The 25184-nt window shown below is 27.1% G+C and overlaps 11 protein-coding genes across 11 annotated transcripts; 5 read left to right on the top strand and 6 right to left on the bottom strand.

Moving 5' to 3' along the window:
* Window positions 1-164: 164 nt before the first annotated feature.
* On the bottom strand, window positions 165-4758 carry T552_00476 (hypothetical protein). Its single transcript, XM_018369091.1, has 13 exons — window positions 4719-4758; window positions 4582-4674; window positions 4471-4532; window positions 3985-4390; window positions 3677-3934; window positions 3539-3623; window positions 3175-3495; window positions 2726-3130; window positions 2238-2681; window positions 1367-2191; window positions 1022-1324; window positions 818-976; window positions 165-768 (listed from the first exon to the last, which is right to left on the bottom strand). Exons 2-13 carry the CDS (start codon window positions 4659-4661, stop codon window positions 211-213), a joined length of 3906 nt encoding a protein of 1301 aa, XP_018227360.1. The 5' UTR covers window positions 4662-4674; window positions 4719-4758; the 3' UTR covers window positions 165-210.
* Window positions 4759-5541: 783 nt separating this feature from the next.
* On the bottom strand, window positions 5542-6304 carry T552_00475 (hypothetical protein; the record flags this gene model as incomplete). Its single annotated transcript, XM_018369090.1, has 3 exons — window positions 5542-5924; window positions 5969-6193; window positions 6241-6304. 3 exons carry the CDS (start codon window positions 6302-6304, stop codon window positions 5542-5544), a joined length of 672 nt encoding a protein of 223 aa, XP_018227359.1.
* A 455-nt stretch (window positions 6305-6759) lies between these two features.
* T552_00474 (hypothetical protein) lies at window positions 6760-8415 on the bottom strand. Its single transcript, XM_018369089.1, has 6 exons — window positions 8350-8415; window positions 8187-8298; window positions 8095-8141; window positions 7850-8042; window positions 6982-7798; window positions 6760-6937 (listed from the first exon to the last, which is right to left on the bottom strand). Exons 1-5 carry the CDS (start codon window positions 8371-8373, stop codon window positions 7197-7199), a joined length of 978 nt encoding a protein of 325 aa, XP_018227358.1. The 5' UTR covers window positions 8374-8415; the 3' UTR covers window positions 6760-6937; window positions 6982-7196.
* Window positions 8416-8530: 115 nt separating this feature from the next.
* Window positions 8531-10453, top strand: T552_00473 (hypothetical protein). Its single transcript, XM_018369088.1, has 8 exons — window positions 8531-8732; window positions 8777-8915; window positions 8966-9139; window positions 9190-9500; window positions 9547-9782; window positions 9830-9999; window positions 10043-10364; window positions 10413-10453. The coding sequence occupies exons 1-7, from the start codon at window positions 8541-8543 to the stop codon at window positions 10360-10362; spliced, it is 1542 nt and encodes a 513-aa protein (XP_018227357.1). The 5' UTR covers window positions 8531-8540; the 3' UTR covers window positions 10363-10364; window positions 10413-10453.
* A 404-nt stretch (window positions 10454-10857) lies between these two features.
* On the bottom strand, window positions 10858-11129 carry T552_00472 (plasma membrane proteolipid 3; the record flags this gene model as incomplete). The annotated part of the gene is made up of 4 exons (XM_018369087.1): window positions 10858-10904; window positions 10955-11005; window positions 11047-11056; window positions 11100-11129. 4 exons carry the CDS (start codon window positions 11127-11129, stop codon window positions 10858-10860), a joined length of 138 nt encoding a protein of 45 aa, XP_018227356.1.
* Window positions 11130-11460: 331 nt separating this feature from the next.
* Window positions 11461-13203, bottom strand: T552_00471 (NADH-ubiquinone oxidoreductase 49 kDa subunit, mitochondrial). Its single transcript, XM_018369086.1, has 7 exons — window positions 12962-13203; window positions 12779-12912; window positions 12440-12733; window positions 11865-12396; window positions 11693-11819; window positions 11584-11648; window positions 11461-11543 (listed from the first exon to the last, which is right to left on the bottom strand). The coding sequence occupies exons 1-7, from the start codon at window positions 13155-13157 to the stop codon at window positions 11506-11508; spliced, it is 1386 nt and encodes a 461-aa protein (XP_018227355.1). The 5' UTR covers window positions 13158-13203; the 3' UTR covers window positions 11461-11505.
* Window positions 13204-13235: 32 nt separating this feature from the next.
* Window positions 13236-14631, top strand: T552_00470 (hypothetical protein). The gene is made up of 7 exons (XM_018369085.1): window positions 13236-13292; window positions 13347-13385; window positions 13430-13501; window positions 13551-13791; window positions 13836-13970; window positions 14012-14127; window positions 14168-14631. Exons 1-7 carry the CDS (start codon window positions 13266-13268, stop codon window positions 14585-14587), a joined length of 1050 nt encoding a protein of 349 aa, XP_018227354.1. The 5' UTR covers window positions 13236-13265; the 3' UTR covers window positions 14588-14631.
* A 182-nt stretch (window positions 14632-14813) lies between these two features.
* T552_00469 (hypothetical protein) lies at window positions 14814-16461 on the top strand. Its single transcript, XM_018369084.1, has 7 exons — window positions 14814-15148; window positions 15195-15275; window positions 15318-15490; window positions 15538-15714; window positions 15758-15922; window positions 15972-16191; window positions 16239-16461. The coding sequence occupies exons 1-7, from the start codon at window positions 14850-14852 to the stop codon at window positions 16420-16422; spliced, it is 1299 nt and encodes a 432-aa protein (XP_018227353.1). The 5' UTR covers window positions 14814-14849; the 3' UTR covers window positions 16423-16461.
* T552_00468 (hypothetical protein) lies at window positions 16445-18856 on the bottom strand. Its single transcript, XM_018369083.1, has 11 exons — window positions 18675-18856; window positions 18517-18625; window positions 18251-18456; window positions 17900-18197; window positions 17633-17850; window positions 17500-17590; window positions 17380-17454; window positions 17174-17337; window positions 16775-17126; window positions 16622-16723; window positions 16445-16572 (listed from the first exon to the last, which is right to left on the bottom strand). The coding sequence occupies exons 1-11, from the start codon at window positions 18828-18830 to the stop codon at window positions 16490-16492; spliced, it is 1854 nt and encodes a 617-aa protein (XP_018227352.1). The 5' UTR covers window positions 18831-18856; the 3' UTR covers window positions 16445-16489.
* A 438-nt stretch (window positions 18857-19294) lies between these two features.
* T552_00467 (histidine-tRNA ligase) lies at window positions 19295-21006 on the top strand. Its single transcript, XM_018369082.1, has 6 exons — window positions 19295-19313; window positions 19352-19361; window positions 19409-19950; window positions 19996-20089; window positions 20139-20266; window positions 20313-21006. Exons 3-6 carry the CDS (start codon window positions 19426-19428, stop codon window positions 20958-20960), a joined length of 1395 nt encoding a protein of 464 aa, XP_018227351.1. The 5' UTR covers window positions 19295-19313; window positions 19352-19361; window positions 19409-19425; the 3' UTR covers window positions 20961-21006.
* Window positions 21007-21051: 45 nt separating this feature from the next.
* Window positions 21052-24905, top strand: T552_00466 (hypothetical protein). The gene is made up of 12 exons (XM_018369081.1): window positions 21052-21094; window positions 21144-21368; window positions 21415-21516; window positions 21578-21660; window positions 21703-22046; window positions 22086-22660; window positions 22709-23161; window positions 23205-23874; window positions 23917-24005; window positions 24049-24296; window positions 24339-24745; window positions 24789-24905. Exons 1-12 carry the CDS (start codon window positions 21092-21094, stop codon window positions 24857-24859), a joined length of 3270 nt encoding a protein of 1089 aa, XP_018227350.1. The 5' UTR covers window positions 21052-21091; the 3' UTR covers window positions 24860-24905.
* The last annotated feature ends 279 nt before the right edge of the window (window positions 24906-25184 follow it).

Raw genomic sequence — 25184 nt, 5'->3', positions numbered from 1 at the left:
AGAATTATAATACATAAGATATAAAGCTGAATTACCTAATATTAAAAAATAAAAAATAGACTTAATACTTTTGTAATATATATCAATTGCTCTTTAGAATACAACAATTAACAAATAAAACATATAGTAAAATACAACATTCCAAATACCAAATTTATTATGATTTATGTTTGAGAACTATTTTCATTATTTCTATGCGTATTTCTAGAATTATTTTTGTTCTTTAATATTTTCCTTTATATTTCCGTTTTTTGGAGTCATAATCCCATTTTTAATCCAATTATTTATTCTATTTTCTAATTTAAGTGCCTCTTCATTGTTTTTTAAACCCATTTTCCAACCATTTTTACCATTAAGCCTTTCTCTCCATATATCTTGCTTCTTATTTTTAAGTTTTTGATATTTTTCTTTATCTATTCTTCTTTTACTAATACTTCGAGCAAATGAGTCTTCTGTCCCTTGAACGAAAAAAATTTTGTATGTATTAACGCATATTTTAATTTCTAAACCAGATGAAACATAGTTTTCATCAATTAAATCCGCCGCTCGTTGTACTTTTTTGCTATCATCATCTTCTTCTTCCTCAAGAGGCAAGTTTCTCTTTAAGAATGTTGCTTTAACGAGTTCAGAAGCAACACCTTCTGTAGGACTTGACATAACAAATGCATCAATATAATAAGACCATTTCTCTTCAGCTGATACAGCCTGATCTAATGTTAAATCATCTTTCCCAATTAACTGAATGCTTAAAGTCTTTTCCTGATTATTCTTTTATAATTAGTTAATAGTCATAATTAACCAAATAAATTATCCATACCCATTCAATACGGTAAAGTGATTCTTCTGGACCAAGAATAGATTCTACTTGTACACGATAAATAATTTGTTGTCGAGGAGTAGTTTTAGATAACTGACGGTCCTTTTCAAATAGAAAAACAATCTCAGCACTTTTAGTATCTGTTATTATTGAATGCAACTACATAGTTTTAGACATGTCTAATTAAAGTATGAATATACTTACATGTTTTATCATTGCAGAAACAACTTTATCAACAGTATAAAAAGGATATCCATTAATTCCATACATATATCGCAAAATATCTTCAAAACCATTCTGTTCAATGTCATTTTCAATAAGTTTTCCACAAAATCCAAGAAGTTGTTGATAATAAGGAACATCTGATAAAACAGGCAATTCAAGTTCTAACATGCGATTAACATGAAGTCCCAGCTCTACCGTTATTGGATTTGGTTTTTTATTACGGTTTTCAGCAACAATACTCTCTTCTATAGATTTCATTTTTAATAATCTCGAATAAAGCATCTAAAAAAATAAGCGAATTTAACTTTTCCAATGAAAACATACATAAAATATCCTATAAAAACAATAAAATGAAGAATTTGTAAAAAAATTGTAAACATGTCTTTTTTTCTTCGTACTAGTAGTTTGATTAGAGGCATTAAAATCCGTAGAAACTTCCACTGCAGTATCTCCCTTCTTATGTTGTATCCATACTTCGGCAGCTTTTTCTGCAGATTCTAATATATTAGAGCTATTTATATTATTTCTTATTAAATTATTTTTTTCATCAAAAGCATCTTTAGATGTATTATAGAAATTAGAATCTTTATTTTGTCCATTAACACAAATATCATTTCTATCTTTTCCTTGTCCTCGTCGATTTTTCTTTAAAACATCTTTTAGTAAATCAGAATCTTTTGATACTCGTTTTTTCCCAGAAGCATTTTCTGTTTGAAACGACGCTTCCTCATTAACATTAATAGAAATTTCTTCTACATTTCCATTTATAAACGCATCAATTCGCTTAACAACAATTTTCTGATCTAATTCAAAAAACAAAGAAAAGAAATACTTCAAAAACTTCTCCAATTTTTCTTTATCATTTACAGATATACCAGGTGCATGTTCCAGTTGTTTCGAAAGTAAACATAACACATCAATTAATATATCTTGATCTTGAAATTCATATTTAAATTGAGATTTTAATTTAGACTTAGAATGATTGATGGATGCCTCGCGCTGTTGCTTTCTTAAAGTATCTATTTCTGCCAATAAAATTCTGGATGTAATAGCCTTTTTATCAGTTGATTTAAATGTTATTCCTTGATGATCAAGACTTTTATAAAAATTCTTATATTCAGTCTCTCTCCAAACCTTATTCCATTCCCTCTATATCGAATTAAGTTTTTTCTATAAAAAAATTAAGAATTGCTACCTGAGCTCGCTTCCATTCTTCATCTTTTTGTTTCAGCCTTTTCAAAATGATAGGAACAGCAACTGCAGGATTTTCATGCAATGCATCAATGACTTCTAAACCCTGTTCCTTATCATATACCTTTTTTAAAACCCTTTGATATATGCTGATAGATTGACCTCCTAAACCAGGTGGAAGACGAAAGGAATTTTTTTCTTCAGGAGTCATATTTGAAATTTGTTGTGCAATGGGTTCAAGAAGTTGTATAGTACGCAAATTAGCTTCAATATTTAGATCGTAATCATATCGTTCTTCTTCGACCTTATGAAGAGTTTCCTCATATTGGTTTTTTTTATGAGCAACGAACCTAAAATCTTCTGATGCCCATGTTGGATGGCTTACCCATCCATCATTTAAAACCTCCCAGCACATTTCATCACGCCCAGAGCATGGCAATAGAGTCTCCTTATAACAATTAAAAATAATAGAATTATAATATAAATAAATACCGATTTTGGCAATAATCTATAACTAGGCCCATAAGCTTTACATAACATAAGATCAACTTTAGGTCTTGGAGCAGGAATATTCTCAATAACATCATCTTTTCCGTCATAGCCAACAAAGCGTTTGAACCAGTCCATTAGCTCTTCGTTTGCACCAATAAAATTGTAAACTCTTTCAACTAAAAGATTTTTATCTAAAATATCCTGGCTAAATAGATTCAAAACTTTAAGAAATTCATTATAAGTTTGTTTGTTTCCAATGAATTTTTTAACTTTATCAAAAAAAGACAGTTCTTCAGCAGACGCAGAAGCATGCGTTGGTGGTTTAATAATTTCAGAAGCAGAAGGTATAAGAGATGGGCTAATATTTGAAAGATCCGTATTAGCCTTATGATGATGTTTAGAACGCTAAAATATTAACAATTTTTCATAAATATTAAACATTTTCAAACCTTTGGTTGACCTTGTCCTGCTTGGAAACTTTGTTCAAGATTTTGAGAACGCTTTTTCTTATCTTTAGATACATTTGAAACAACTGTTGGAGGAGCAAAATTTCCTAGAGGGGGTAATCTAGGGCCAACTGAAAATAAACTAGCATTAGAAGTATTATTTTCTGGAAGAAATTGTTTGAAATCATCAAGAAGATCTGGCGCCGTTTTAAATAAAACAGTTACTTCAGCATATACATCTTGAATGGGTCTTTGTTCTTTTTGATAGGTTTGTAAAATTTCAAGAAATCGTTTATAAGTATCAGGCTCATTAGAGAAGCGATTCTAATCAATTAATAACAAAAAATATTCATAATTCTAACTATACCTTTATCTTATTAACATAATTAATTGCATGATTAAACTCAACAGGCGCTTTTTTCCCTGATATAGATATATCATTATCAGATTGACTTATGAAAAAATTAGCTATTATATACAATTATTAAAATAATATAAAATTTACTTATATATACTATTATCTTGCATTCCAGACCAAGATTCACGCATTCCTCCTTGAGTATTAGACAATGAGCTATGTAATCCTGAATGTGTCATCATTGTACCCAATGGAGTAATAACACGAATCGCAGTAGGATCAGATGAATCCAACGAACATTCAATTCTATATCCAGGAGGAAGAAATGTGTTAAATCCTTGAACCAAATTCGGATGACCACGAAAAAGTGCTGAAACTCGTTCAATAACACCAAGTGTATCAATACTTCATTTATAAGATTCTATAATAATAAAATTCAACAACATATAACTAACCTTTGTGACTTAAAATCTTTCATAATATCAAGAAATCTATTATACACATCTGGTTGTTCTGAAAATTGTATTTTTACTTGATCAAGGTATGAAAGTGCATCTTTAACATTTAAAGGTCTATAAACTGAATTTTGAATATTCGCATTAGACGTCTGTCCAGATAACGGTGAATTCGGTCGTTCTTGAGGTCCTGAAATTACATTTGATGGATGAGATGAATGAGATTCATGAACTGACGTCTGTCCAGGTAATTGTTGATGTAACGATGGAAGTGAATATCGCGTAGATGGTGTAAGAGGCGGATGTCCAAGAGAAATTGAATTATTACTCGATAAATTTGATGTCATTAACGATGAAAGAGGATGCGACTGTTGAGGACCATAAAACTGCTCTGTACTCGATGCATCTATAAAATTATTCATTAATTTTTTTCATTCATTTAAAATTCGTATTTATATATTTAAACTTCTCAAAAGGTTTTCTTACTTCCTGATGGCCCTTGATTCATATTTAACATAGGAAGCATTGAACCATGTTGCTCATTAGACCTATAAAACTTCATTATATTGATCTTTCTTTATTATTATAAAAATATACCTAAATGATTGTGGTAATGACTGAAATATCCCTCCATTTCCTCCACATGGTGTTCCCCATTTAAACGACTCATCTGTCATTTGCTATTTATTCCTTATAATGTCAATTTCTTCTTATAAAATACCTAAAAAATAGACCTTATTTCTACTTCTTTTCGCTCAATCTCCTAATTTTCTTAATACTTAGGATTTTTTAAGATTATTATAAGCGGAGAAATCGAAAACCCGGTGCTTAATCAAAGGGATAATGAAATAATAGGCAAAACAGCAAAATATAAATATTTATTGAAGATGATATAATAATAAGACAAAAATAAAAATTAAATAAAGAAATAAAGAATCCAAGAATTAATTGGAATATGTAAAAAAAAAAGAGAAATAAGCCTATAAATAAGTTAGAAATCGAAAATGTAGAATAAAAATGACAATGAATGAAAAAAAAAGAAATAAAGAAAGAAAGAGTGTTAGTTAGTTGATAGATTTAGATAAGTTTATATAAGAAAATAAATATTGAATGTTAATTGTTTTTTGATATAAATTATGTAAATTTGAAAGAAATATTGTAATTAGTTGAAGAAGAAGCTGAAGAAGAAGTTGAAGAAGAAGTTGTGTAATTGAAGAAGTTGTATAATTGAAAAAGTTGTATAATTGATGTTGTATAATTGATGTTGTATAATTGTAGTTTTAATTTATAGTTTAAAACATGTATATTTCAAAAAAAAAATAATGAGATGGTTGTATTTCCTTTAAATATTGACAAAATGTTATTATTATTGGTTATATTGATGCAGCCTTGATAAATGTGTTTTCAAAAATTAATTTCATAAACAGTTATAAAACTCGTAAAGATATTGGAAAGATTATATAAATCCTAGTATAAAAACAATGAAATGATTAATATATTTTAGAGGAATTTTGAATTATAATTAACGATGAATTTATCCAAGTTATTTTCGAGATATTACGATAAGTTAGGAGGTCCTAAATCTTGTTCATCAACAGAACCACAAAAATAACCAAAACTATTCATATTATTTGTCTTTGAATGAACATGGTCCTTGTTATCGACAATTTTAGCTTTTCCAGATTTAATTAAGTCAATCAATAATAAATCAGAGTCACTAATATACAATCCACCGTCCTCACATTCTTGGCATCCTGCACATTCCCCACATTCTTCACATTCTTCGCATTCTTTGCATTCTTGAGAATTATTTATAAAAGAATTAATCAAATTCTTTTGGGTTTTACCTGAATCATGATCCTCTGTTACTAAAAATTTCACTGATTCCTTTTCATCAGAATCTGAACATGTATTTTCCTTATATACATCATTCGAAGATTCTATAATTCTTCAATTCTTCTTTTATAAAAAAATCTAATAAAACCTTGCTCAATAACTTTAAGAACTACCACTTCTGTTCCTTCCACATGTACCCTACATAAAATCATGCCTTGACAATCATTTAAAGATTTCCATTCTAATGATGACGACGATTCCAATAAATATTCCTCTGTTAACTCATCATAAAAATTCTTTTTCAAATTTCTATAGACCAAATGGCTTTTTGAATAGAATTCTGACCCTGTGTGGATAATATTTGTCTTCAAATCTTAGACTCATTAATTAACACGAATAATTCCCTTTCCTGCTCCCTACCCTCAGAAAAAATACAACTTGAAAAAATCACAAGAAATATAAATGAATACTCAATCCACCTCATTTTTACATATAACCCTTTAATTACTTTTCTCAATTTATTCAATTTATATTAAATTAATTTCTTTGACCTCTCCAAAAAGTATAATCCAATAAATAAAAAATACTTAGATTCTCTTTTATATTTATATATATTTATATATCTTAATCTTGTTTATCAATCAAACTTAATTCAATTTCTAATAAAAATAAATTTTAATTTAAATACTCTATGACTCAATGACTAAAATATTCGCGTCTTTAACCTTTATATATTAGGTATTTTAAAAACGCGTACATGTTTTGTGACTTAAAAGTACATAAATAGCGTGATTTATATATTAGTTTTATTAATTATTATACTTAATTCGTTTAAGTTTAGGAATTAAAATAGGAAACGCTCTAAATATAAGTATAACGTTTAAATCAATTAGTAATAAGTTTGAAATAAAAAATATATTATAAATGATGTAAATAAGAAGTTCATGTAAGATAGAACAATGTAATATTCTATATAAAGATAATTTTAATCGATGGAGATGCAACAACGACTATCGAGACATTCTTCTCCACCAACACATCGTACAAGACAAGAAGAATTTTCGTTTCTTTCTTCAGTAAAAAAGGCTTTATGTGGATAAACGCCTTGAAATTCAAGCTTATGTATTATTAGAATAAAGTTTTTTTTTATAAAAAAAATACCTGAATTGTACTTGAATGAATACCATATGCGTGGAGACAATGACGAACAGATGCAATAATATTCATATATTTTTCGGCATTATCAAATGAAATATCAGTAAGAATATGTGCAGAGGCGATTAATTTTGTATCAGACAATTGCCATATATGAAGCTCATGGACAGAAACGACACCGATAATCTAAAAAAGTTAAATAAAGTTTAAAAGAATAAATATCATTCATTAGAAATATCCTCCTTTATTTCCATAACTTGAATATTTTTTGGTGCTACCTGAAGTAAAATTAAACTCGAGGATTTTACCAAAGGTAGTGCGTTAATAAAAATAACAATAGAAATAAAAATGCTAATGGCGGGATCAACATAGTGTTTCCATGAGAAATCAGTTAACCAGATGAACAAGGCGGTTATTACAACACTAATATTACCTAATACATCGCCAAAAACATGTAAAAAAACACCTTTCATATTTAAATTCGAATATGTATATTCAGAATTATTTCTCATTTTTGCATGATTATGACTATTATGTTCATCAAGTAACTTTTGGATAAGCGAATCATTCCTATGATTTTCGTTTAACCAATTAACAATATGAGGTGTATTATATGTATTTGGATGATCATTCTCAATACTAATATCATTCCTATACAAATCTTCTGCACTTTTATTAGAATTGTATTTATGTTCCTCTTCTTCATCCTTAAGATATTTATTTTTATGATGACATTTAAAGTCATGAAATAAAAAAAGACCAAAAATATTACTAAGAATACCTATAATACCCACTATAAATACCGCACGAGGATTATGAACTTCTATTTCATTGTTAAATATTTCAAATATACTTGTATATTCAAAAAAATAACCTTCTTTCTCGAAAAATCTTTGAATTGCTTGCAAAAGAACTGATAAACATAGCGCCATTAAAAAAATACCATTTATTAACGCTCCAAGAACTTCTGCACGCTGCCATCCATACGTATATTTCGCTGATGGGCTCTTATTCAATGATAACTTAATTGCCCATAATGATATAATAAGAGAAACAACATCATTCAACTATTTCATATCATTATTTAAATATTATCCATCTTATATATATATTCTATACCAAATGAAACGAATCCGTAAAAAGCGTAAGTGAATTTGCCACAAGTCCTATTTTCTCATAAATTTATTTTCTTATTTTCCCTTCAATCTTGCCTATAAAAAGCTCCACAACAAAAAGAATAATATCAATAATTAATAATATAATAATACGCTTCTTATGAGATAGAAATCTCCTCGTAAGATTGTTCACATATGAAAAACATTTCTATACACATTATTATATCTTATTATATTCTATTTCTCTGATTTAAAATACCTTTATTTTCTTTATCAAAATCATTTCTATTAATTCGTCTTAAACTCTTATAAAAATATAGTCAAATACCAAGTCTGATTCACAGAATATCAAGGCATATCTTATTCTATAGATATTTATAGTTTTTATAAGAAAATCAGAGATTCCACGGCTAGTTTAATCTCGGATAGATTAACAGAGGGTTGGCAACTATGTTATTGAAGAATCTTAAAAAGCCATATATAATAATGAAGAAAGGATATATTTTTATGGATATTATGATTATTTTATTAATATTAATACATATTTTTATTTCACCATATACAAAGGTTGAGGAATCTATGAATCTTCAAGCAATTCATGATATTATATTTTTTGGAATAAGAGGAGAAGGACTTAAAAATGTATAGAAATAAATTGTCTGAAATATGTATAATAATTGAAAAAGTATGATTGTGTAAAATTTCCAGGACCAGTACCTCGAACATTTATAGGAGCAATTTTAACAGCAAGTGTAGTAGGACCAGTAGTTTTTATTAAGAATAATTTGTTTAATGGGATATCTAAATCTAAAGTTCAATATCTAGGTGAATTTATACATAAATGGAAAAATTAGTTTAATGGTATATATATATAGTGAGAGGTACTTTGGGTATATATAATTCATTAGCTATTATTATATTTCGACAGAAAGTGATTAAATATTATGGTATGAATACAGGATTATGGTATGGTCTTTTTCAGGCGTCACAATTTCATATAATGTATTATGCATCAAGAACATTACCAAATATGTTTGCATTTGGAATATGTATTATATGGATATGAATATTTCAGGATAATTATGTAACAAAAAAGTAGATACAATAGGAGTTTCATATTTTATTGAAAAGAAAAGAAAAGATATATCAAAAGGACTATTTATTTTGACGTTTACAGCAGTAATTTTTAGATTTGAAATTATAATATTGGTTATTACACATTCAGCATATTTTTTATTTCATAATAAGGCTATAATAAAGGATGTGATTAAGGGTTCATTTTTAGGAGGCATTTTGGGATTAATTTCTAGTATGATAGTTGATTCATGGTTTTGGAGGGAGTATTTTTTATGGCCAGAAGGAGTGGCGTTTTATTTTAATATTATAAAAGGAAAAAGTTCAGAATGGGGGGTAAATTCAAGATTTTATTATTAAAAATATAATTATATGTTAAAAGGTTTTGGCATGGCATACATATTTTTCTAAATATATACCAAAATTATTATTAAATCCTTTTTTTTTTATTCTTTTGGGGATTGCTCTTCTTAAACGTCCTAAAGATACAATTAATCTTTTGGTTCCAAATATTTTATATGTTATTATTTATTCACTACAACCACATAAAGAATGGAGATTTATTGTATACATTATTCCATCATTGACACTTGCAGCTGCTATTGGAGCAACATGGATGTAAGATTATAAGTGAATTAAATTAAATTTATTAATAATATGTTTAGCTATAATAGAAAATACAAATCATTGGTTTTCATGATAGCATTTTTAATATTAATTATAACAGTTTTAATGACTTTCATTGCAAGTTTATCAATGTCTTTAATATCTAGTTTAAACTATCCAGGGGGATGGTCTTTAAAAGCTTTTCATAATCTTGATTTATATGAAAAAGGTTTGTAAAAATATTTTTACAGAAATAAATTTAAAAATAGCAGAAAAGGTTCATTTAGATGTATACACCTGTATGACAGGTGTATCTCTTTTTTTATGTGATAATGAAAAAATTATATATGATAAAACAGAAAATAAAACAGAATTAAATAATTATGATTTTTTAAAAACAATTGATTGGGCTATTAGTGACGCATCTAATTTCAAATTAAAAGGAGATTGGATTATAAAAGATGCTATATCAGGATATTCTGGGTTTGAAAAGGTCTATTTCAATAATTCAATTGGTATTTTAGCAAAATTGTGGTATCCACGTGTAAAAATGGAGAAGAAAATATTAATTTTAAAAAGTAATAAACATTAAAGGTAACAATTTCACACTTATTATACACCTACATTATTTACAATAAATAGATAAATTGTATAACATATAAAAATGATATTATATTAATATAATATCATTTCTTTTCTGTTAAAATCATAAAAAAAATTAAGTATCATGGCTATTTACAACAAAATCATACAAACATACTTGAATATTTGATGTTGCTACTTTTTCTAAATAATTTTATAATTTCTTTACAAAAACTTTCTAACTCTGCAAAAATTCAAAAGTATCTTTATTACTCAAACAAACAATTAAAATAAATAATTACAAAAAAGACTATATTAAGGGACTCTATTCACTATGTTTTTCTGAAAGTGCCAAAAAACAACATTTGATAAAACAAAAACGGTAATAAACATCATAATTTTAGTTTACTGAAGAATCATAATATCCTTCTAGTATCTAAGAATGATATAAAAGGCATGAATAATCCCTCTTAACATATTAATACAACATCTGTCTCTTAAAAACTTACGGTATATATCCAAATAGAGTTAATAGGACATTTATTAAGAGATCTAAATTGCAAACGTAAAACAACTGAAGAATTATCATATTAATTTCATACCCACACAACATCCTCTTTCAAGAAAAACTCCTAATGGTGGAAATATTATTGCTAAATGGTGTTATTTTTTATTTTGAAGTCACTTATTATACCAAAAATAAACTAAACTATTTCAGATCAAATCAAATAATACAGAAAAATATACCTTGAAGATATCTGTACATGTAAGTGCCATTTTCTTAATTTTCTATGTATTATTTTGATTTTCAAGAAAAATAATAAACGATGTTTTTATTTTTAATTTTAGCATTAAATATTTATAGATGAATAATCTAAGGGTTTAAGTATAAAGATGATCTTGGAAGGGGGGAATAATGGAAAAACATATGATGGGTGTAGTGCTTTCTAAATATTTTTTAATATAAAAATAAAATCAATAAACAAATATAAAGAATATAAGAAATGACAATATGATTGGATATATATATATATTGAATATTAAGAATTAATAAGTAAATATTGCAGATTGAGAAATAATAATGCAAAGTATATATATTGTAAAATATTTGAATAGTTGTTATGAAGATATTATGAATGGGAGAAAATGGAATTTATCTATCGACTTCACCAAAAACAAGATCCATTGTACCTGAAATTATTAAATTAAATTATAAAAAAATAAATCTTACCAATAATAGCAACCATATCAGGAAGATAATGATTTCTGGAAATCATATCTGCACCAGCAAGATGTCTTATAAATGATTAGTATAAAAAAATTTAAAATAGAAGATATACGCAAATCCAGGAGCTCTAATTTTACATCTATATGGTCTTTCACTTCCATTTGATACAATATAAACACCCATTTCTCCTTTGGGAGCTTCAATAGCTGTATATGTTTCTCCAGGAGGAACACAATATCCTAATATTAAATTAATATAAATTTGTAAATATAAAGTTTATAAACCTTTAGTAAAAAGTAAGAAATGATGGATAAGTGCTTCCATATTTTCTTTCATTTTTTCTCTTGGTGGAGGTGAAATCTTCCAATCATCAACCTTAACAGGTCCTTCTGGCATTTTATTTAAACATTGATGAATAATATTTAAAGACTCTCTAAGTTCTTGCATTCTTATTAAATATCTATCATAACAATCTCCATTTTGTCCAACTGGAACACCAAATTCTACTTTATCGTAGGCATCATATGGTGCTACTTTTCGTATGTCCCATGGAATACCGCTTCCTCTTAACATTGGCCCTGAAAATGAATAATTCAGCGCATCCATTGCAGTAACACGTCCAATTCCAACTGTCCTAGCTTTCCATATTCTATTATCTGTCAATAATTCCTCTGTTTCATCAATACGATCTCCAAATTGTGTTGCCCATGCATAAATATCATCTAATAATCCAAGAGGTAAGTCTTGAGATACTCCACCTGGACGTATATATGCCGAATGAAGTCTTGCACCTGACACACGCTCATAAAACTCCATCTATGACAAATTACCATACATCTATCTATATAAAACCCAATACTAATTTTTCACGCTCTTCAAACCCCCATAGAAATGGTGTAAGAGCACCTACATCCATAGCATGAGACAAAACCGCCATTAAATGATTCAGAATCCTAGTAATCTCCCCAAACATCGTTCTTATAAATTTTCCACGCTCTGGTACTTCAATATTAAGCAATTTTTCAATCGCAAGAGAAAAACATTGTTCATTTGTCATCATACTAACATAATCCAACCGATCAAAATATGGTAAAGCCTGCAAATACGTCTTATGCTCAATTAATTTCTCTGTTCCTCGGTGTAAAAGTCCAATCTACAATAATTGATCTTTATTCTTAATAAATAATGATATAATTACATGGGGATCCGCGCGCAAAATTTCTTCTCCGTCTAGCTCAAGAATAAGACGAAGAACCCCATGTGCTGCTGGATGTTGCGGCCCAAAATTAACTGTAAAATGTCGAAGTTTTGATTCTTTTTTTGATTCTTTTTCTGACTCAATTTTAACCCTTTTTTCCCCGGAAAAAAAGATATTACTGACCATCTATAATCAATGCATCTTCTTTAACCTCTGTAAGTGTTGTTTTCCATGAATTTTGGTCATATTTTTCTGAAAATTTGGGAAATGTAATAGACGATAATGATTGAACATTTACACGAAATTTCCATGGATTTGAATGGGACAAAAAAGAACGACAATATAAAACACCAGGAAATACTTTTCTTCTTATATTCATTCTGGTTTTCCCCTTATTTCTACCAGAATTCCCTCTTTATTTAATTTTTTAAAAATCTGGAGGTTGATCGTACGTCTTAAATTTTTGTCTAATAAGGCTTAATATAAAATGAGCAATAAACAGGCTAAAAAAGAGGTAAAACTAAGAGTTTTAACAGTATTATTAATAAGACGCACTAAAAATATATAGAAAAGAGAAATTGGCATTAAAATTGATAAAATAACCGACGTATAATTGATAAAAATGTGTTAAAAAGAATTGAATGAAATTAGGTTACTACTGTGGACTTTCCAGGACATTATTATGGCGAGGAGTATTCATGGAATATAGAAGAGTTCAAAAAGGTCTTTTTTTTGGAGAAAAAAGGACAAAATATGACTGATATTTGAAAAGAAATTTAGAATTGAAAATATAGTTAAATTATCAGAGTATAATATAGAATTTGACCTTATTGGAATTGATAGTTCTATTGTGAACTCATTTCGTCGAATACTAATGGCAGAAATACCTACAATGGCGGTTGAATATGTTTTTATTAATAATAATACAAGTATTATTCAGGATGAAATTCTTGCGCAAAGATTGGGATTGATTCCTATTAAAGCGAATCCGGATTTTTTTACATGGTTTATTAGTAAAAATGATTAAATTTGTGTATTTTTATTGATTTTTTTAAAGAGCCAGATGAAAATCAAGAACCTAAACCAACCGATTATGATACAGTTGTTTTATCACTTAAAGTGGCATGTACTAGAAATCCTAAAGCGTCTAAAAATGAAACGGATCCAGAAAAGTTGTATATTAATTCGAAAGGTGTTTAATTTTATGATTATTAATTATTTTAACAAGTATAGTTTATAGTGGAGATATTCAATGGCAGCCAGCAGGACGTCAAATTGAGCTTTTCAAGAATGATCCAATAAGAGCAGTACATGATAAAATATTAATTGCGAAATTACGTCCTGGACAGGTGTGTTTTATATTTTTTTATATTTATTAAATAAATAAAGGAAATTGATCTTACTATGCATTGTGTATTAGGTATTGGTCAAGATCATGCAAAATTTAGTCCAGTATCAACATCATCATATCGACTTTTACCAACAATTCATATTTTAGAACCAATTTATGATGATGATGCTGAAAAATTTGCACGTTGTTTTCCAAAAGGTGTTATAGATATTGTTTTAGATGAGCAAAATAGGAAAATTGCCAAAGTAGCAGATACAAGGAAAGATACTGTTTCTAGAGAATGTCTTCGTTATGATGAATTCAAAGATAAAGTAAAACTTGGACGAGTACGAGATCATTTTATTTTTAGTATTGAAAGTACTGGAATTATTACATCTGATGAATTATTTTTAAAAAGCATATATGTTTTAAAAGAAAAATGTTTATTAATCAAAAATATTTTGCAAGATACATCATAATTTTCATTTTATGTAATATATTTATTGTTATATTTATTGTTATATTTATTAATATATTTATATATACATTTTCTATATATTTATATAATAAATTTAAAACTTTCAGATAAAATTTTAATATTATAAACACATCTTTAAGATCTATAAAAACCAAGCCATATTTTTTAATCTTAATCTCATAATTGATTTTTAATATATTATTAATAAACAATTAAAAAATATATTATGAAAACACAATATTCTTAACTTTTTTAGCTTTATAATGCCAATTAACAAAGAGATACATAAAAATGAATCAGAATTGTTAAACAACAGTAAAAATAATAGATGGCTATATATTTCACGCATTCTTAATAGACCTGGTCCTTTTGTAGATATACAGTTTATACCAGGAAGACATGCACTTAATTTTTTAAATACATGTAAAGTACTTGTTGCTGGAGCAGGTGGACTTGGTTGTGAAATTTTAAAAGATCTAGCTCTTTCTGGCTTTAAAAATATCACAATTGTTGATATGGATACAATAGAATTATCTAATTTAAATAGACAATTTCTATTTAAGTAAATATATATGTAATAAATATACAGACTAAGATAGCAAAAACAGATATTCAGATATTGGAAAACCAAAAGCAATATGTGCAGCAAAGTATATTATGAAACGGATCAAAGGAGTTGATATAACTCCGTAAGAATATAATAATATTATAAAAATATTTATAATATATAGATTTCATTGTAAAATTCAAGATAAAGATGAATCATTTTATATGCAATTTGACATTATTATTTCAGGATTAGATAATATAGAAGCAAGAAGATGGATAAATTCTACTCTTGTTAATTTGGTAGATCCAAAATGCCCAAAATCATTAAAACCATTTATAGATGGAGGGACTGAAGGTTAAAAAGAATTATAATTATTATTTCAACTTACAAAAATATTCAAGGATTTAGAGGACAAGTACGTGTAATACTACCGACAATTACTCCTTGTTATGAATGTTCACTTGATATGCATGTGAGAAATAAGACATATCCTATTTGTACTATTGCCAATACTCCACGTTTACCTGAACATTGTATTGAATGGGCATTAATTATTGAATGGCCTAAAGTATTTCCAGGTAAAATATATTTTGTGGTTATTCTTTTTTAATTAATAATTAGATAAAACAATTGATAATGATAATCCAGACCATATCAAATGGATTTATGAAACAGCCAAAAATAGAGCCGATCAATTTAATATTACAGGAATAACACCTTTTTTTACTCAAAGTGTTGTAAAAAACATTATTCCAAGTGTAGCAAGCTCAAATTCCATTATAGCAGGTAAGTTATTATTTTTATATATCAAGTTAAACCAATTCTTCTAAACAAGCATCTTGTTGTAATGAAGCATTTAAAATTGCGACAACATGTAATCCATATATTGACAATTATATGATGTATACAGGAACAGATTCCGTTTATATATATACATTTCAACTTCAAAAGAAACCAGATTGTCCAGTATGTGGCTATTTAACTATAGTATATGAAGTTAATCCAAAGATAACCTTAAATGAATTTATTGAAAAACTTATTAAAAGCCCAAATATGTAATTATTTCCAAAAAGTATAATACAAATATATAACCTAAGTTTAGAAACGTGAAAAGACCTTCGTTAAAGACAGGATCAAAAAATCTTTATTTACAAGCACCTCCACAATTAGAAAAAGCTACAAGACCCAACTTAAATAAATCTTTAGAAGAATTGATCGATGATGAAGTTTCAATAACTGACCCGAATATACCATTTACCCTCAATCTTAAGTTAAAATACATTTAAATTTTAACAGTAATATATTTTTCAAAAAATAAAAATTATATAAATATATAAAACAATTCTGAAAAGTTTAAAACGTATTTGGCAATGCAGAATTTATAATGATATTCCCATTAATTATTGAAGTTGTCATAATAATAAATTCTCTAGAGCCTACCAATTTATTAATCATATTTCATTTTAAATATAAACATTAAATTACTTTCTTTCTTAGCAATAAACCTAAGAGCTGCTATTTCTGTAAATGTACATCCTCCTAGAAAGAAAATAATTGTTGTTTTTTTTTCTTGAATTTTAGCTAATCCTGAAAAATAAATATTATTATTGTATTTTTCTATAAAGAAGGCAGCCTTACTTCTAAAACTTATCATATTATCAACTTTTTGAACTTCATCAAAAAGTTCTCCTTTCAACATTTTTAAAGAATCCTCAAATTCATTCCAACTAGATGATGAACCTTTTGATTTAAAATTTAATTTTAATGAATGTTTCTGAATTATAGATTGAATTATACGAATGCTTAAAGGTGCAAATCCACTATAAACATATGAAATATCATCAGGATCATGTTCGTCAACATTATTAACAATTAGTTGAAAAGCTTTACTGATAGAATTATATGTTTTATATGAATTGGATATTCGAGGACGAAGTATACCAGTTTTCTCAAGAACTGAAAATGCCAAAATACATTTATATCCATATGCCTAAAATGTTAAAGAAAAAAATGAAAATATAAATAATAAATAAATACATGTATTAATTCCCTTTTAAAATTTTCTAATTCTTTCGGTTGAATACCGCCAAAAATAACACTTTCAAGACATAATAAACGCAAAACAGTAGTTATAGGAACATTCTTAGAAATTAATTCTTCCAATATAGGATTCTGTAAATTACTAATACCAGATATAAAATCTAAATAAATAAGACATTTTCCAAAAAAAAATAGTTTTAAACTTTGCTGAACCTCAAGTACTTTTAAAAACGTATCAGATGATGTTATATTCATAATATCTTCTGTTAAAGCTATATCTATAGAAGCTATTAGTATTTTTTTATGGGAAAAGATTTAGTTACGAAATTTTAATGATCTATGATCTGATTGTAAACCACCCAATTTGCTAACAAAATCTCGTATTTGAGAAACAGTTTTGGCCTGATAACGTCCCTGAAATCGTTAATAAATAATCCAAAAATCATAGTTTAAAACTTCATAATCGTTAAATAATTGCTTAGCAATTTTATTTAAATGACTACTAATAGTAGCAAAATTATTATCACGTATTGCATTAAATATTTTATCAGAAGAATTTAATAAAATCTTTTTTCGTTTAAAGCTCTCATCTGTTATACCAGAAGATACTGAAACATTATTACTATTTTGTATATTTAAATCTGAAAAAAGAGTTGCTGAAACTTCTGCATATGCTAAAAAAATATTAATTTCAAAATAAAAAATGCTATATATAGACTTAACAATTCTTTATTCCATATATTTCATCAATTAATCCTTCATATGTTAATTGAGTCATTAAAGGCGTAATAAAATCCAATTCTCTATCAACAATAATAAGACTATCAATAAATGCACTTAGATTGTGAAGTTGCGGCTCAGGAGGATATTCTAATAAATATTCTTGTCGGAGACGAAACAAAAGATCTTTCAATTGTTTTGCTTTATCACCTTTACCTAAAATACGAGGAAATAACCCATATAATGACTGAATTTTCATCAAAACATGCGCCGAATGATATATAGACGCTATATTCCCATCCTAATATAAAAATAAATGACTTTTCATCCTGATTCAATAACAAAATTAAATACCATATAAATTTCTTTAAAACTATCTTCTAATTCTAAAGAAATAAGATCCGATTCAAAAGGAATCATTAATAAAGGAAACGATTCAATAACAAGATCCCCCATAACTCCTTCTTCCTCTAAAATTTTATCACATATATTCGTTCTTCTTGATACCAAATATAATGTTGAATGAACACTCTTTAAATGTCTCTCAACTCGAATATGGCCTAGTTCCCTTAATATCTCATACAGTTTCACTTAATTCCCATCTATAGACTTTATATTACCTATAATCATACGCATATTCGCTATTGTTGGACGACAAATATATAACTTTGGAAATGGTGATGATGGCGTATCTTCTGAAAGCCAAAATACCTTATCAACGCCATGTTCCTAATAAAAAGCTAAGAAACTAGGAAAAAAAAAAACAAAATTTATTTACTTGAAGTACTGAAAACTTAACAAGAGATCCAATCATTCCATTCAAATGACGATCAAGAATTAATATCTTTTTACCGCAAACTGAGTCAAGAACTGCTAAGAAAGACTTAATATTGTCATTTTTAATCTGTTCTAAGTCAATATTTCTAGCTGACATTTCTTAAGTCTTTATTAAGAGGTTCATCGATCGAGACAGAGCACTTAAGATGGTTATATGAGAAAGAAAATCAAAATTATAGAGAGTTTATGTTTTATTGAGAGTATTTTAAAGAGAAATATAGGAATTTCCTGTAGAAGATATTGTAGTAGCAAAAAACAGGAATTTAAAATGATGAATATAGCGGAAATAAAGAAAGTAGAAAAAGAGGAGATAAAATGTGAAAAAGAAGGGGAAAAAGAGGGGAAAAAAGGAGAAATAAGAGAAGATAATGAATCTAGGAGTGAAATAGATGACTATGTCTTTTTTTTTTGTGAAAAAATAGCTAGAATTGCTGATATATTTAGATAAAAAAACCAGAAGGTTTAATTAATTAAAAAAAAAGCAATAATCAAGTTAAAAATAAAGATAGATTCAAAGGAAATCTCAGGAAAAGAGAAATATAATGAGGAGAAGGGTAGATTTGTCCTTAAAACACCTAAGGTATGAGATTATTTGAAAAAAAAAACTTACAATATAAGGGAACAAAAGGTAGAAATTTTGAAAAAAAAGAATATATAATAAATAGAAAAATATAGATTGGGATGATAGAGATATGACTATAAAAGAAGAAATGTTTTCAAGAATTGCAAAAGTATTTAAACGTCATGGAGGAATAACGATCGATACACCAACATTTGAATTGAAGGAAATTTTATCAGGGAAATATGGGGAAGAAAGTAAACTTATATATGATCTTCAGGACCAGGGAGGGGAATTGTGTTCATTACGGTATGATTTGACGGTTCCTTTTGCGAGATATGTTGCAATGAATCCTACAATTCAATATATTAAAAGATATCATATTGGTAAAGTGTATAGAAGAGATCAGCCAGCATTAATGAAAGGTCGTATGAGGGAATTTTATCAATGCGACTTTGATATTGCAGGTCATTATGATCCAATGTTACCAGATGCAGAAATTCTTAAAATTCTTGTTGAAATACTTGATGAATTAAATATAGGAAACTATAGTATTAAATTGAATCATCGTAAAATATTGGATGGAATTTTTGATGTATGTGGTGTTCCAAAGGAAAAATTTCGGACTATTTCTAGTTCAATTGATAAATTAGACAAAGTATATAATTAAAAAATATTTTTTATTAATTTAATTAAATTATAGTTGCCATGGAGTGATGTAAAGCAAGAAATGGTAAAGGAAAAGGGACTTAATGAATCGCTAGCGGATAAGATTGGTAATTATATTATAAAAAAAGGTTTTTTTTATAAAAAAAACATTTATTGCTTAATTTAAATAAAATATAGGAGGGAGAGATCTTTTAGAAGAGTTAAGATCTGATAAATTATTAAGCAAACATGAGATTTCTCTTGAAGGAATAAATGATATGGAAATTTTATATAATTATCTTGAATGTCTAGATATACATTCTAAAGTATATAGGATATTAAATATTTCGTTATTACAAGTAACTTTTTTAGGTTTCTTTTGATCTTTCATTAGCACGAGGTATCGATTACTATACAGGGCTTATTTATGAAGCAATTTTTGAGCCCAATACCATATCTAATCTCTGTTCAAATATGAAAGAACTTCAATTCGATAAAATCAAAAATGATTACACAGGAATTGGATCTATTGCAGCTGGTGGAAGATACGATGATTTAGTTGGAATATTTTCACCAAAGAAAAAAAAAGTTCCATGTGTTGGTGTTTCTATTGGCGTTGAACGTATTTTTTCAATCCTAAAATTTCGTCTTTCTACTTCAACAATTAAAACTAATAATACTGATGTTTATGTAATGGAATTTGGATCTGGAAACAAATCTCCATCTATGGTCAAAGAAAGATTACAAATATGTAAAGAATTGTGGAATTCTGGAATAAATACACAATTTTTATATAAAATTAAACCTAAATTTAGACAACAATTTGATGCTGCCGAAAAAGATCAAATACCAATTGCTGTTATTTTCGGCCAAGATGAAATTGCAAATAATCAGGTTCGTATCAAAGTTTTAGGACAAGGAGAACAAAATACTGGAGAGCTTGTACCAAGAAATGAAATGATATCTAAAATTTTAGATATTTTGAAAAAAACTTCTAAAAATAATTCATACATTTTCTAATACATTTTATAATATTTTATTATTTTTATTTAAATCATTTCTTAATAAACTGGTAAAAGCTCAAATCCTATAATCATTTGATTATATATCAATTAAATCTTGACGTCGAACAAATTAAAAAATTATAACTTATGGTAATAAGCTTTATAAATGATAAGATTATCAGTACTGACGTTAATATAGGCAATTGTTAGACGAGATAGACCCTTTGACGGTTTTTTAGATAAAAATTTGAGGAAAAATAAGTCAATAAATAACACAGAAGATAGTCAAATAAAAAAGAAAACATTTTATAAGGAAATAAAGAAAAAAAGTGTTGGAGTTGATGATCTTACATTGTTACCAGTAATTGGAGATGAAACTATTAATGATAATTTGAAAAAAAGATTTGAAAATAAAGAAATTTACGTATGAAGAAGTATTATAAAGATAAAAATGAATTAAATGATTTAAGACATATATTGGGCATGTTCTTATTAGTATTAATCCATTTCAAGATCTTGGAATATATACAGAAGAAATTTTACATTCATATAGGGGAAAAAATAGGTTAGAAGTATGTTTTATAATGATTAAATATTTTTTTGGAATTGTTTAAGATTTTTACATATTTTTAGGGAAAACCTCATGTATATGCTATTGCAGAAAGTGCATTTTATAATATGATAGAGTATAAAGAAAATCAATGTATTATTATTAGGTTTTACAATATACAGATTGATGATAATATTAATTATGTTAGTGGGGAGTCAGGAGCGGGAAAAACAGAAGCAGCAAAACGAATTATGCAGTATATTACTTCTGTTTCCAAGGGGAATTCGTCTAGAATCCAGGAAATTAAGAATATTATTCTTGCAACAAATCCATTACTTGAATCATTTGGATGTGCAAAAACTCTTAGAAATCATAATTCATCACGTCATGGAAAATATTTAGAAATCCAGTTTAATTCAAGTTTAGAGCCTATAGGAGCAAATATTACAAATTATTTGCTTGAAAAAAACAGAGTTACTGGTCAAATAAAAAATGAAAGAAATTTTCATATATTTTATCAATTTACAAAAAGTGCTGACCAATATTATAGAGGTAATTTATTTATTTATTTATTTTTATTAATATTTAAAGAAATGTATGGTATTCAAGGACCTGATTCGTATTTTTATACAGGAACTTCTGAATGCCTTAATGTTAAAGGAATGGATGATTCATTAGACTTTTTAGAAACATGCAAAGCAATGGAAACCATAGGACTTACATTGACTGATAAGGATAATATATTTAAAATGCTTTCTATAATTCTTTGGCTTGGTAATATTCAATTTCAGGAAGATAAGGAAGGAAATGCAGTCATTTATGATGCTGCAGTTACAAAATTTATTGCATATCTTATGGAAGTGGATGAAGAATCTATTAACAAAGCATTAACTAGTCGCGTTTTAGAAACACAAAAAAGTGGGCGTAGAAGATCTATTTACGATGTACCATTAAACCCCCTTCAGGCCAATTCTACAAAAGATGCATTAGCAAAATCTATTTATAATAACTTATTTGAATGGATATTAAAAAAAATAAATTTAAGCATGAAAGCATGTGAAAATATTTCTTATACAATTGGAATTCTAGATATTTATGGCTTTGAGATTTTTGAAAATAATAGCTTTGAACAGATTTGCATTAATTATGTCAATGAAAAATTACAAGTATGAAATTTTATAAGATTGATTAAGTATTTCTAATATTATATTTAGCAAATTTTTGTCGAACTTACTTTAAAAGCAGAACAAGAAGAATATGTCCGTGAAAAAGTTAAATGGACACCAATAGATTATTTTAACAATAAGATTGTATGTGATCTTGTTGAAGCAAAATATCCTCCTGGAATATTCGCGGCTTTAAATGATGCAGTAGCTACTGCACATGCAGATTCTGTTGCAGCCGATAGCTCATTTATTCAAAAACTTAGCCTTTTAACATCTAATCCTCATTTTGAACAACGACAAAGTCAATTTATTATTAAGCATTACGCAGGAGATGTAACATATACTGTTCATGGAATTACAGAGAAAAATAAAGACAATTTGCTTAAAGATTTGCTCAATTTAATTGCTAAAAGTGAAAATGCATTTTTGCATGAATTATTCCCAGAAAAAATAGATAATGATTCTAAGAAAAGGCCACTTACGTCTGCAGATAAAATAAAGGTATATTCTTTTTTTTTTCTTAATTATTAATGATATTTTTAAGCTTTCTGCAAATGCTTTAATGGATAATCTAATGAAATGTCAGCCTTCTTATATTAGAACAATTAAACCAAATTCGAATAGATCACCAACAGAATATAATGAAAAAGAAGTCCTTCATCAAATAAAATATTTAGGTCTAAAAGAAAATGTAAGGATTAGAAGAGCAGGATTTGCATATAGACAAACATTCGATAAATTTGTTGAAAGATTTTATCTATTATCACGGAAATGTAGTTATGCTGGAGAATATATTTGGAAACATAGTTCTCGTTCAGCATGCGAGCAGATTTTTAAAGATATATCTATACCTAGTTCAGAATTTCAAATAGGAATAACAAAAGTATTTATTAAACATCCAGAAACTCTTTTCTCCATTGAATCTATGAGGGATAAATATTGGCACAATATGGCCATTAGAATACAACGTGCATGGCGTAATTATTTGAAATATCGTAATGAATGTGCTATAAAAATCCAAAGAACTTGGAGGAAAAATAAGAACATGATATATTACATTCGACTTCGAAATGAAGGATGTCAAATTCTTGGGGGAAGAAAAGAAAGACGTACTGCTAGCTTAATATTTAGTAGATATTTCATAGGAGATTATTTGGATATCAATTCCAATGGGGACTTAGGAAAAATGTATAAAAAGGCTATGAATATCAATGGTAAATATATTTACATAATCATACCCTTTTTTAACAAAATAGACTTTAAAGTAGAATTTTCATGTGCTATTGAACTTTTATATTCTAAGCTTGGTCGGTCTAGCAAAGCAAAACCAAAAGACTTTATTATGGTAAAGATTTCCCCAATTATATGTCTTCCATTTATATATTTAGACAAATAAAATGATTTATATATTTGCAACTGCTGTTATTAACAAACAACTTGATATTTTTGTTGAAAGATCTATTGAATTAAATAGTATTCGTTATGTCTCACTTTCATCCTTGAGTGATGACTGGGTTTGCCTTAAACTTGATAATAGAAATGAAGCAGATCTTTTTTTTTCATGTGTTTTTAAAACAGAGCTTATAACTCGTCTAAAACACTTATTATATAATTTTAATCTTCAAATAGGACCTACGTAATATTTGTTTTAAATTTTACAATGCTAATATTAAGATAGAATTGAATATAATAAAAGGCAAGGGAAGATATCTACAATTAAATTCGTTATAAATCCAACAATTTGTACAAATAGTATATATAAAAGTGGCATTGTACACGTTCTTCCTGGAGAACCATCTAATAGTTTACCAAAAACTACTCTTAAGAAGAAAACCATAAGATGTGAAACACCAAAAATTGGCACATCAAATTTATTTCCATTTAAAAATTCATTCACTTCAGAAGCAAATTCTTCAGATAAGAAAAAATATATTTCTATTCCACCACTTAGAAAATCACCTACTCCACCTATAAATAATCTAGGGCCTTACTATATTGCTTTATATGACTTCCAAGGGCAAAGTTCTAATGAAATGTCTTTTAAAAAGGATGAAATTCTCTATATTATACATAAAGAAACTAACGGTAATAACATTATTAAGTAATATGACTTTTATAAATATATTAGGATGGTGGTTAGCGAGAAAAGATGAATTGGAAGGATGGGTTCCAGAAAATTATTTAAAAGAAAGATTATAAATACTTTCTATAACCATGTACGCATCCTTAATTGAAAAATAATCATCCAAAAAACCTTCAGTAGAAAGTTTTTAAAAATTTTAGAGGCGAACTTTTAAAAAATTTAACAGTTATAAATTTACAAATTGATTAACGTAATATACATCTATATATATCTATTGAAATTGAAGCAAAATAGAAATAAAAAAAGGTTTACAGCAGCGTAAAAAGCAGGACAGATATTAAAATGCGATAACAAATTATTATACTTTTTTTAAAAAAGACGGTTAAAAATTTACAACTTTAAACTATATAAATTAATCGAATTATAACATTCCAATAATAA

This window comes from Pneumocystis carinii (assembly GCF_001477545.1).
Source record: "Pneumocystis carinii B80 chromosome Unknown supercont1.2, whole genome shotgun sequence".
Classification (NCBI taxonomy): Eukaryota; Fungi; Ascomycota; class Pneumocystomycetes; order Pneumocystales; family Pneumocystaceae; genus Pneumocystis; species Pneumocystis carinii.
Note: the sequence above shows the minus strand (reverse complement) of the source record. Positions and strands in the feature narration are given on the sequence as shown.